The sequence below is a fragment of the Globicephala melas genome, chromosome 8 (genome assembly GCF_963455315.2).
Source record: "Globicephala melas chromosome 8, mGloMel1.2, whole genome shotgun sequence".
NCBI lineage: Eukaryota > Metazoa > Chordata > Mammalia > Artiodactyla > Delphinidae > Globicephala > Globicephala melas.
In genome coordinates, this window is record NC_083321.1 from 105670407 (window position 1) to 105683301 (window position 12895).

At 51.7% G+C, this 12895-nt stretch overlaps 1 protein-coding gene across 10 annotated transcripts in view; it reads left to right on the forward strand.

The window, feature by feature from the left end:
* Positions 1-12303, forward strand: part of NTM (neurotrimin) — a 931803-nt gene extending 919500 nt beyond the window's left edge. For 5 of the 10 annotated variants that reach the window (XM_030841612.2, XM_060304309.1, XM_060304307.1 and 2 more), the window contains 2 exons: positions 5210-5242; positions 10581-12303. In XM_030841612.2, the coding sequence (XP_030697472.1) occupies positions 5210-5242; positions 10581-10687 (140 nt within the window). In that variant the 3' untranslated portion in view covers positions 10688-12303. Of the gene's footprint in view, positions 1-51; positions 75-3530; positions 3635-5209; positions 5243-10580 lie in introns of those variants that run through there. The other 5 variants (XM_060304305.1, XM_060304308.1, XM_060304304.1 and 2 more) reach the window with 4 other exon arrangements.
* The last annotated feature ends 592 nt before the right edge of the window (positions 12304-12895 follow it).

A 12895-nucleotide genomic window follows, 5' to 3' on the forward strand; every position in this document is an offset into this window, starting at 1 on the left:
CCCCCCTCCCCACCCCCTGCCGTGCATCACCCCAGGCTCCTGTCTGTATAGGTGCTTAGTGAATGGCAGCAGAAGCTAAGGAGGTTACTGGGAGCCGATGAAACTCCAAGGATGGCCCCCTTTTCTCCGCTCACCCTGCCCACCTCCCCAGAAGGGCTAGGAGGGAAGAGGAAAGGAAAAGGCACTAACTTCTCAAAGCCCGGAGATCTGATGGAGGCAAAAGGCTGAACCAACAGGCAGAGAAGTCCACCCACTGAGCAGTTTTCATAACAAGAGTCCCGTTGACAGCCCAGCCATAGAAGCAAACATCCTGTGCAGGGAGATTCGGATGGTCCTGAAGCTGCAGCAGCAGGTTCACGGGGAGGATCTCCGGGAAAGAACGGTGGGCAGGCGCACCTGCGGGATCCTCAGCAGCAGTGACCTGGAGTGGGCGCCGCTGAGCCCTAGTCCAGAGCCCGACTTCCGGGTGTTCTTTGCGCTTGGGTGGCTCAGGAAACATCGTTCAGACTCAATTTCCTCTTCTGTGACATAGAACTGAGCTGCCTTATCTATCTGAGAGCTGTTCCGGCCTTCACCTGAGAGCGTGTATTAAAAAGGCTTTGAAAATCGCCAGGTGCACGTTAGATTGTTGGAGTCCAGTCTCCGGATACAGGGACCTCCCCCTGTCACGACACAGGGGTTCATGATCTCATTTCTCAAGCCCTCTCCCCATCCCCTTTCCATCTCTTCCACTCCAAGTCCTCTCCCCGTAGGACACCTGCATCTCTCACCTCTTTTTACTCAGCCCTTCACATTTTCGCAAGCTCCCTAGCCTAGCAAAAGTGATTCATTTAGACTGTGACTAAACATTTTGGCAGGAGTGGGCCCAGGCTGAGCGGTAGAATCAAACACGTGCCGTGTGTGCTGTTTATGTTTTCCTCCTAAGGACCGTGCAGACCCTCAGAGAGCCCCACAGGAAGGCAGCTGTGACAGCAATGACGGGCATGTCTTTTCCCACCTTCCACCTACCCCCCGACCCTTCTCATCCCACCTGTTCATCCATTCGCGTTGCACAAACAGTCATCGGGCGATGGCGTTAGACTTGGAAGGCGGGGGAGGGGATGGAAGAAAATGAATTATATGGGAAGCTGTTTGACATATGAGGAAGAATGCTTTTATTGTGAAATGATTCAGGGATGCATTATTCACCTTAGTGATGTAGGGCACCCTGGTGATAGACAGCAAAGGGGAAAATGAAACAAAGAAATAGAAAAAAGTGAGGTCGATGGAAGTGTCCAGGTTCAACTTGATCCAACTTACGTTTATCGAACCCCTGGGCAAGGCGTATCCGCAGATCTCAAAGAGCGTTAGAAAAGTAGCTAAGGGCATAAATGGTAAAAGGGATGTGTGAGAGACAGGACGGAAAGCAGAAGATGCTTCACAAGGGACTCTGAGAAGTGACTCAGCTCATTCTGATCACTGAGATCTTTACTTTCAGAGGGAAAGCGACTTTTAAAACAGGGAGGGGTTGCTAAGGAGTTAGAATTCCACCGAAGGTGCCCTCAAGGCATGGAGGGGGCACATCCCACGCTAAAGCCAACAGTAACAAAACCGATCGGGAAACAAACAAATCACTACCTGATACTGAGCATGGGTCCAGGAGCAGAGGATCCACCTGCTGACGCAGAGCTGAGCTTTCTCACCTGCTCTGCTGGCCACTGAGTCTGGGGCAGGGTCTGCAGGCCAGCTCTCTACTCTGATTCTACTCTGCTCCCACCCTTCACCTTCTTGTTGGGTGCAGGGCAATGGGTCCAGGCCAGAAGCTGCAGTTGGTAGAAACCTGGGACATTCCAAGACTTGGACTAGTGTGGTCCTCCGTGTAGCTGTTGGACTCTTGTACAGCTCAGGAGTATTTTAGAGAAAACAGATCTCGCTGCTGGGATATTTCTCTCATTCATCTGTGTGTGTGTGTGTGTGTGTGTGTGTGTGTGTGTGTGTGTGTGTGTGTGTCGCGCGCACGTGTGTGTGTGCGCGCACGCGCGTGTGTGTTGTTGTTTTTTCCTCCTCCTTTTCTAGCGTCCCATAGAATAGAGAGCTACCTCTTTTCTCAGGGAAATACTCCCAGGTTATGCTCCCCTCACCTCCAATGGATTTCCAGGGACAAGGAACGCTTGGCTTTAAAAGACATTCCAAGCTATTTTGCTACTTAATATCCGGAGGGTCTAGAAACATTCAGATAAGAGAATTTCCCTCCTTCTCAGCATTTTCTGCCACCCTTGAAGTATTTCTCTGCTCCCTTTTTGCAAACACAACAGATTGCATGCCCCCCTCTCATATTAATATCTGGTGGTGCAGGACGCTTGCCGTGATAACTGAGGACTCAGGGATGCACCGCCATCCCTCACGCCCTACCTCAGAGGTATATGTGCCAGGGGCACACTGCAAGCTCAGCGACCCGGTGGCTGTTCATTTCCCAGCCTCAGGTCCTTTGTCTTCTATCTCCTGGGCAAGGAGTCAGATTTGATGCTATCAGCGGGCTGGGAAGGGTTGGCTGATTAATGCCTGCGAACCTTGCAGTGACCATCAAATCATCTTATTAAAGAAGGCGGAAGTAAGTCAACTCTGTGCATCGGAGGGAAACAGTTGCAGTGGCAGAGATGATCTGTTTTTCCCTACAGGGATGAAAGATACTTAATTAAGGGCAGCCACCCAGCAGTGAGCATTTCTGTGGCACGTGTGTCTAGATACAGAAGGTACCAAAAAAGATCCCTTCACGCTGTTTCTGGAAGGTTTATTTGTCCTGTATAACCATCCTGGTGTGAAACCAGCCCTGCCCCACCCATTAGAATCAGACAGCACCCCTTTGCCCACCTAGGTACCTGGATTCAGCTGGGCTTGGGGGCAGAAAGATCACTTCATGGCTTGACCAGAGGTATTAACTTGGAGGCTTAAAGGGAGCAGTTCCTTTTTTGTTGTTTTTATGTTATTTTTCTTTCATTTTTTCTTTCTTTCTTTCCCACTCTACCTGGCTTCACCTTAACACATCAACAAAAAGATCACACATTTCAGGCGAGCTCTTGGTGAGAAAAATACATGCTTAGATTTGAAGGATCGTTGTTTTTGTCGATAGCCAAGGGTTAACGCAAAGCCTTGAGCTCAGAGCTCGTACACGCTTGGAGGTTCGAAGAGGCTCATACTCCCGGAAGCTGTGCCCAGTGGTGTTAGCACCTCACGATGATAAACATGATGTAGAAACAGTTTCTACATCTCTTCTTAGAACCAAATCACGGGGAGTGGGCTGGAGCTCAGCAGGAGGTCTCCAGTAAACATAAAGAATGCCTTGGTTACGTTTCCCTCCTCACTGTGGTGAGATACATGAGTGGCAGAGGGGTTGAAACATTGCCACCTGGAAAAGCCCAAGGTTAAGTTCTAGGAAAGTCCAGAATGAGTGTCAAATAGCCCTTTACCCATGTGGACACCAAGGCATGATGACCTTGGAGAGTCACCGGGAAAGGATCTGGATGGAACTACTAAGATGAAGCTGTTTTCAGATCTTTGCCCTCACGGAAGACCACTCCTGGCTCCAGAGCACCGCAGGAGCCTGTGCTTTCACTGTACTCCTCTTCCAGATAGTTCCAACAAGCCAGACTACCAGGTAGAACCCCTCCCTGCGTCCTCCCTCCCACAGAGCCCATCACTCTGTGGGCTGCCCTCCCTCACACGTGCCCTGCTTTGCACCGCTTGTGGTTTGGGGGCGAAAGGCCGTGATGCCTTTATGCCTCCAAGCATCTCTCTGCAGACTGTCCCCCTTCCTTCCAGTCACCCTTCGTCCTGGTACAGGGAGGCTCAAGACAGTGGGGCCCGAATGAGGAAATTCATGAAACAGCCCCTGGTTAGCTACTAGGCTGGGGTTGAGGGCCCAGTAATCTCTCCAGGGGACTGTCCTTGCTAAACGCACAGCAGACAGCATGGACCGGCACTCCTGGCTTTTCTCTACTACCCTGACTGTGCATCAGATCTTCTCTGAGTCACCCCTTTGATCCTTGATCTTAGATCCACCCACGGAGTGGCTTCTCAGGGTTGCTAGTGTCCACTTGTATCAAGATTTGCATCGTATCTCAGATGCCTTTAAAGAGTAGACTGAGAGCTTGAATGCACAGGGACATACTCACCTGATTTTGGTCAAATGTTGTAGTCGAGTTTAGGCTGAGTTATTTCTAGGTTGTCTTTCCTTCTACATGCGAGGACCTTTGCACAGAGAATTGAATCACTTCGATGCAAAAGACTTTAATGTCATTTTCTTTTGTTGAGCTTTATTTTCCTTTATTTTAGGTATAATTGATGAGTAAAAGTATAAGATATTTAAAGTGTGCACCATGGCGATTTGATACCCCTATACACTGTGGAAGGATTTCCCACCCTCTGTATCCAGGGTGAACATGTGCAGAGGCCCCCAGCTAAAGAGGGAGGTGAAAGATGAGAGGTCATCCCACTGCTGGCTGGTCAGCAGAACAGGCTCTGTGGATTGGCCTGAGAGCTTGAATTGGTGAATGAGGGTGTTTCCTGGGTCAGACAGCAGAGAGGGGCTGGTGCCCAACATTTCCACAGGTGGGTCCCAGCAGCAGGGATGCAGGTCTTAATGCCTTTGGTTGCTCCAGAGAGAGGAAGCCCTCTGGGCCAGCTTCCTGTAGTCTGAATCTGAGAGAGGTCAGCTATCAAAGGTCTGGGCTCCTCTGGTACGTGGAAACTTGCTCCTCGGTATTTCTAAGATGCACTGATAAATGCCAGTTAACTTTACATCTCAAACAGAACTTGGCTACCTGCATTCAGATTGCTGTAGCAGGGCCTATTTGTATGAGCCAGTTTTATACTAAAGCCTGCAGACTTCAACTAATTTGAGGATAGTCTGGGGGCCAAAGAAAGAAGGTTACTCTTCAAAAAGTGGTTATTGGCTTGGGACCTCGGGCTCCACGGTACTGGCATATCCCCTGCTAAGACACGGTAGGGGTGCTGGCTCTCTTTGGGTCAGGGTTCCAATGTGACCATCACTCACATCCTTCCCCGGCCCCCCACTCAACCTATGGCAACTGACTTCCCAGCAAGCCAGAGGGGTGCACGTCTGGGGGCTGGGCCGGAAGTTCAGCCTCCTTCCCCCAAACCATCAGAGGGTAAAGTGGGTGTCTCTGGCTGCTCTCTGCCTTAACAGTGGCTTGTTTTTCATTTCTTTTAGAAGTCAAAACCACAGCTCTGACCCCTGGGAAAGGTTGGTATGCTTACTTTCCAGGCAGCTGCTGCCCTGGTGGGCTGAGGTGCCCAAGACTCTTTGCCTTCTTGCAAGATGCCTTTTCTTCGGCACTAACCCCAGGAGGCAGCCCGGTGGGAACCGCCTGACCTTGGGCCGGCCCTGTGTCAATTCAGATCAACTGTCCCCAAGGACATCTGATTCTCCCCGGGTGCCTCCCCTGCAGAAGTCTAACTTGTCTTTGCTGCCAGCACTAATGAGGACCTGTCAGTGCCCCAAATAGCTCCATGTCTCGGCCCCTGTGTACCAGGCCCGCCTCTTTCCTTTGCACACGGATGCTCTAATGCAATGATCTTCTTAGACCTTGGCCTTGCATGCTGGCCTCTGCTCACCCAATTCTCTCTTTCTCTCTCTCTAACTTGGAGCTGGAAGGGAAGTGGCAGGAGGGAGGGGAAAGGGGAAGGAAGGGGGAGGTTCTTGGGTGAGTCACTTGGCTACAAATAAATTGCATCTTATTTGAGGCTTTCATTGCATCCAGATGTTTCCGATGGATAATTGACACTCATCACAGTTCTCCGGGACCCTAATGGTCCTGGTGATTAGTCTCTTTAGGCCTCCAGAGCTCTATAATGAGATTGAGGCAATAAAGGCATTCCACGCAGAGTGGAAGCGTGGCTGGATGAAGAGCAGAGACCTCATCCGTGTGGCCGAGTCACCAGGCAGATGGGCTGCGCTGTCACTCTGGCCAGCAAGGGCTCTGAGAGGGCCTTGCTCCGGGAGCTTGGGATCCATGCCTGCCTGGACAGCAGGTCCTCCTCTCACGGCGAGCTTCCTGCGCCGGTCAGTGTGCGAGGGCCTGTGTGCTCCCCACCTTGACCCGTGCCCGGCGGGGCAGGTCCTGTGGCCTCACTCTCTGCTCTCCTCCTCGCTGGAGATGTGCGAGTTCCACAACGCGGCAGCTCCGAGTTAGTGGAAAGATAATTGTATTTGGAGGCGGAAGTCAGGGGACCTTGGGGAAGTCACTTAAGGTCTCCGAGGTTGAGTTTCCACACATTAGGGCGGGAGATAATAACCTTCATCTCCTACGTGAGGGGCTTTATGGGGCCGGAACCCCTTTCCAGTTGCAGGCCCTCCACCTAGAATTTTAACCAATATGGCTTTACTTCTGTGAATATCTTCCCTCAACCACAAGAATTTTCAGTGACTTTTATTGGAAATAGTTCGAAATAGGGGGGAAGGGTGTTCAGACGAGAAAATGGAGGTAAAGCCAGAGGCAAGGTAGGAGAGAATGTTTTTCTTTGTTCTTGGTTTGGTTTGTGGGTTTCTTTCCAAGTAGAATCTTAAGAAAAAGAAAAACAGAGACAACGTAAGCATGGACATGTAGCACAGGTCACAATGTTCTGGTTCCTTCCTTCTTTCAACAAAGGTTTATTAAATACCTGTTGGGTGCCCAGCTAGGCACAGACCCTGCCCTTATGGAGCTCACAGCATAGGGGAAGAAATGCATGTGAGACACATAAAGATAATTGTAGGACAGGGTGGTGCATATTTTAATAGTGGGATGTGTATGGTGCTGTGGAAGCAAACCAGAGTAAGTCAAGGAAGGCTGCCCGGAAGAGGTGACTGGGGCCAGAACAGAACCTGGAACGAGGAGTGCGAGTGAGTCAGGTGAAGAGCATTTCAGGCAGAAGGTGCAAGGATGGGAATTAAATAAAATAGGCTGGAAGATACACGCTCGTGTGCGCACACGTATGTGTGGTGCCCGCCTGCTGGTGGGGGCGGGGCGCGAGGCTAAGGAGGCAGATGACAGGCAGACTAGGAAGTGCAGTGCGTGTCCTACGGAGCAGCTGGGAGGTTTTGTAAAGGCTGAAGGAATCCAGTCCATCATTGGTCTGATCAGCTTGGAGTCACAGACACAGCAGCCTGGAGTTGGCACAAGGAGTCAACCCGAGGGGTCCAGGCGCAGGTGGCGGAGAGCTGGTGCACGTCCTCTGAGAGGATGTGAGGAGACCCTGCCTCCGGGTTTCTCCAGGTACCACCCCTGTTTCCTCCTGCAGGCAGCTGTGTCCAGGAGGGAGGCTGGGCGGGGCAAGGGGAGGGCGCTGGGGGAGCGAGGCCAGGCTGGAAGTGGTGTTCAGGGGAGTGACAGCCCCGTGGACCCACCTTGGTCAGGAGGGTGGCCACGGAACATCACACAGGGAGGGCCCCCGGCACACCCAGTGGCCTTTTCCTTTCTTCTCTGGGAGGAGTTCTCTGACAGGGAGCCAGGCCCCCTCCCCACAGGCTTCCTGCGTGCGTCCCAGGGCACGGGCGGAGCCGGAGCAGTACAGGCGACCCGGAGCACCTGCCGCGCAAGGCCATTGCCAGGTTCCGCGGGCACTTTTGCCAGCTCCCAGCCACCACCTGCGGGGCGTTTCAGACTCCGTGGCCGGCAGACAAGGTTCCTGACTTTTCTGAGCTGGTAACCAAGCCAGGCCCCTGCTGGGCTGTCTGCCTGGCGTGTGCATCCTTCATCCTCTTCCCTGGAGACGTCTGCTGGCCGGGCAGCCCAGAGGGGTGGAAGGCGCCAGAGGCAGAGAGCATCTCCATGTGGGAACTGGCGATGTCCCCCTTCGCTTACCAGGAGCGGGGATGGGAGGGCTGTGTTGGGGGGTAGTGGGGAGTGGGTTTCAAAGCTGTGTGAGCCAGTGTTCAGGAGAGAAAAGAGGTGAGAGAGGAGCCCTGTGTGAACAGATGCGTGTCTGTCCAGGCGCCATGAGCCAGGCGTGCAGGATGCGTTTGGAATCACGGAGCAGTGTGCACCTGGGGAGCGGTGCAGCCACCAGCCCTCCCGTCACACTTGGAACCCAGCTGCTCCCAGGGACTCAGAACAACCTCCCTGTCTCAGAGTTGGCCTCAGGCAGAGGCAGGGCTCTCCTGGAAGGATCCTGGAGTGGTCCAGAGAGGAAGGGCTTTCTCACAGGAGAGGAACAGATAACTCCTCACTCTAGAAGCCCTGGGGCCGGCTTCTCTCCGGAGATTCCAGAGACTGCTGTATACATAGCAGTGATTGAATATAAAGGCTAGAGTTTCTGGTGGTGGTTTATATAGAAACATAGTAGTGAGATTTCAGAAGATGCAACCAATTGAATGGTCAACGATAAGCAAGTCTGAATGGTGCTTCTTGGGGCTGCTCCTTTGTCACGGGTATCCCAGTGGACTGACAGAAGGAGAGCGTTCAGTTTTGTGTTGCCCAGACGTTCACCTCCCCGGCGGGGAACAGAAAAGGCATCTCTTGTCCTTCTCCTCAGGAGAACTTGCGCTGCCAGGAAGTTCGGGCCTTGGAAGCACTGCTGTTGGGGAGAAAGAAAACCTTCTCTACCCTTCTAGGCTCTTCTTGCCGGTCTAAAACTTAAATCGACATAAAACAGAGTAACAGGAGAAAATAAAGCAAAAATTTACTAATATGTATACATGGAAGAGGCCTAGGAAAAGTGATTAACTCACCAAAATGTCCCAAACCCTCACCTTAAATACCACCTTCAGCTAAAGACAAAAGAGGATGTTGGGGGACTTCCCTGGTGGTGCAGTGGTTAAGACTCCACACTCCCGATGCGGGGGGCCTGGGTTCGATCCCTGGTCGGGGAATAGATCCCACATGCATGCCGCAACTAGGAGTTCGCGTGCTGCAACTAAGACCTGGTGCAACCAAAGAAATAAATAAATGTTTAAGAAAAAAAGAGGATGTTGGGGGTAGAGGCTTAGGACTTCAGAGGGAGGGGAGGCAATTCACGTAGAGAAGGAAAGGCGGGTGTTTGGTAGACAGTGATTTCTGGGCCAGGCAGGGAGATGGACACAGAGAGGAGCAATAACTAACAGATTTTGCAGGTTCATCCCTGTCTCCACACCCAGGTCACACTGTAGTTACCTATGGTGACAGCTCCCTTCCTGGTACAGGTCTTCTTTCTACATTGTTCAGGTAGTTGGGGGAAGGGCAGAGTTTCTTCCTGAGTCTTTTGGACCTTGATTGCTTTCAGCTGGAAGTAATCTGCATGCCAAAGAGACATTTTGGGGTGACAATTTTGCTCCCCTGCAGTTTGAACCAGGCACCAGAGACACACAGATTGGATGACCTGGTGCATTTCAAACTCCTAACTGTTTAGCCACTGACCCAGAATCAGAGATTTGTCCCAAAGGTCTAAGGAATAAATCACAGGGACAGTGCTTCCAAGCCAGGACTTCTAGGACTTGGAATGATTCCATATGGAATCAAGAAGCCTGATTTGATGCTGATCTGCATTAGCCAGAAGTGTCTCCATGTCCAGCATCCGAGTCAGGCAAGCAGGTTCTGGCTTTATCCCTTCAACCCAGTGACGACATGGACTTGCGGCGGTGGGGCACCAGCTTTAAATGCCTCCATTAAATCCAGTGCAAGAGCCTTCCAGAGTAAGTCCAGTCTGAGAAGATGCCCTGCCTCACTGGGTGCCTAATTCATCTGGGCATCCAAACGTGTGTGCACTGTTCCCAAATCAGAGCTCCATTTGTCACAGGCGTTTGTGGCCACGGGGCTGAGGGAGCCACAAAGCTTCTGCTTCCAGTGACAGGGAAGCTGCTGGGGAATTGTATGACCTCATAGTTTTCTTGCCTCCCCAATGTGGCTCCACGTCAGAGAGTATCTGTGTGCAGGTCAGGCTGGTGTGTGCCTCTTAGGAAAATACGCCATCCATCTCCCCCCAGCAGGCACACATCATGGCACGTTCTGCATCCCAGTGTCCATGGAAATCTTCCCTTCCTCCTGTGTACACGGCCAGAGGCCACCTGTCCCTTTGCTTCATCCCCCCTCCACCTCAGGCGAGCTGGTTTGGACCTTTCAAGCATGTGATACTTCAGCGAGGTCTGCTGTTACCTGATCCAGATGGGGGAGAGGCCAAGTGCGCTGCCCTGGGACCGAGTGATGGACAGAAGGGGCACCGAGGCCAGTGCAGCAGCCGCAGGGGACAGTTGGTGTGTCCAGCGAGTCCTCTCCTGCATGACAGGAGGGTCACGTGAATGTTTAAGGCGGGCAGTGCTCGGAGGGATTGGACGATGATGCAAACAGTGCAGGGGTCTCACTTTATTGAAGTTCTGTGTAAGGTGTTGATTAATCAGCCACCTTTTTCTTGAACTTGCCCCTGAGCCGTGGCCTCAGCATGTTCTGACAGCAGAGGAGTAGCAGGCACCTGCACACTGTAACCTGAGGTCCCTCCTGCCCGGGTGGGCGCCCCATCATGTAGCTGTGCCCATGGGATCGAGGCTAACGCAGCCTCTGGGTATGGAGCTGGGATGCTGGATGCTCCCAGTTGGAGGGGCCAGGCTCACGACAGGTGTGTTGTGTCTGCAGGCCCGGGCGCCATCAGCGAAGTGAGCAACGGAACGTCGAGGAGGGCTGGCTGCGTTTGGCTGCTACCTCTTCTGGTTTGGGTTTTGCACCTACTCCTCAAATTTTGATGTGAGTGCCACTTTCCCCGCCGGGGAGAAGCTGCCGTCGCCACCGCCACCAACACATCAGCCACGGCGACCAAGAGCAACGCGAGCATCCCCGTTCTAAAGCAGATACAATCCCACGAAATTCAGAGCCTAAGGGGACACAAATTCGAGGGAGGGGAACAGAGAATACTTTGGGAAAACAGGTTGAACAAGGACATTGGAAATCGCCTTGCAGATACGTAGGTACAGCTGAGTTTTCTTTCTTTTTCCAAACGGGAAGAATGCACGCGGCTTTGGACCCACCCGCAAGCTGCATGGCGTGACCTCCGTTACCAGTCGGGCAAGGGCTCAGCCGCTCTGCCCACCACAGTGCCCCCCCCCAAGGAAAGTTCTGGAGTCGGCCACCCCAGATTCAGTCAGTAGAGAAGAACTCAGAGGGAGGCTTGCAGGCCCATTCCTGAACTGTGTCCCTATTGTGTGTGTGATGAAACGCAGCAACAAAAAGATAAATAAAAAGGAAAACTAAACAAGACAGCCTGTCAGCTACAATAATCCCACAATCAACAGTCACAAAAGATATTGTTAAACCTCTTTTTTTGTTTTCATTTTACTACATGGACATCATAGGTAACAAGGGATTCTGATTCATTATTAATTTTATTAATTATATTTTCTGATATGAGTCTAAAACTTAGTGCAAAAACGACAAAACTAAAAAAGTACACAAGTGAAAGGGGTGAAGAGAAGTATGTTTGTTAAACGTTAAACATGAATAGTATACTTCTTACCTAGGTTTACAACTGGTGGACAGCACACCAGGCATTCGCTACCTGGTGAGGATTTGGCAAATCCACCAAAAAATAAGTAAAAAGCCACACATACAATTTAACCAACATCTCCACCAGCGCTACAGATGTCCTCTGCTTCTGGCATTTGTTGCAGACAATACTACACTTCTACATGCTGTTTAGAAACGGAAGGGTGACCTGCACCATATCTTGAGTTTGCTGGTGATGCTTTTTTTGATGACATATATTATACAGTATATATATACATATATTTTTTTTTGTTAGGGTTCTAGCCATTTTCCTTCTCAGCAGGGTCCTTTCTCAGACATTACTGCATGCTGTATATGGCGTTAGCTGTGTGTTGCTCTTCTAAACGATGATAGAGTTTACTGGTAATTGTGTAATCAGCTCCTGCCTTTTTATTTTCTTGGGTTATTCACATGTCAGAGACATTTCTAAAAAGTGAAAAGAGAAACAAAGCACTAACACAAGGCACAGCGTCTTTTCCAGGGGCCGCTCTCAGAGGCGAGGGCTAGTGCGGGGGGCCTGGCTTCTCCGTCATGCCTCGGGCACGGACAGACAGCAAGCAGCCGGACCAACTCAGCAGTCAGTAACCACTTGCTTTAGCCCGTTATGGGAATCTCTGATGCCTTTGTGACCACTGGAGAATCGAATCCTCTTGGTTTATTTTATTTAATTTCCCACCTCTGTGTGCGTGTGTATGAAAGAGAAGAAAATGCAGTTTTGAGGTGATCTTTTCTTCCTCCCCCGAAGTCTGGGAACCAGAGGAGCCTCGGGGAGGGGTCGTGATGTGATGAGGGCAGGTGGGATTAGGGGCTGGGGGAGGGAGGGGTTGTCTCTGACTTGACATTAAAAAGTGTTCCATGTCCCTCTCTACCTGGTGTGGTACCTCATTCTCAAGTGGCGGGGGAGGGGAGCAGAGCCTGCCTGGCTCAGGTGTGAAGGAGTGGAGGGGGGTCGGGCTCTGGGTTCAGGCTACTGCTCTGTGGACCCCTCGTGGGCGGAGTGGGGCCCCCTGTGGAGCGGGCTCTGACGACAGGCAGGGCTTCAGGGAAAGCACCTTCTCCATCAGAAGCACGGGAGGCGGGCCTCGTGGTCACCCCACCTCCACTGCCTTCAGGAGGTCCTGCTGTGGCCACACACCTCCCCTCATAACCTGGGCAGATGGCAAGTCCAGTTAGGGGATGGCTTTCACGTGTGATTCTTTCTGGAAGGCATTAGAGTGCAGCCATAGCCCCAAAAGGCCCTGTGGGTGAGCACTGATGAATCCCCAGTCCCGTCCTCCAGTGTTTGGGGGACTCTCTTCCATCCAAGCCTGCCCCCAAACCTTGCCTCTAACTACAAGTTAGGAGAAAAGGTACAGTTCAATGCAGAATAGTTTTCCAATAATTCCAGCCTGTTCTGATTGATTCTGAAGATT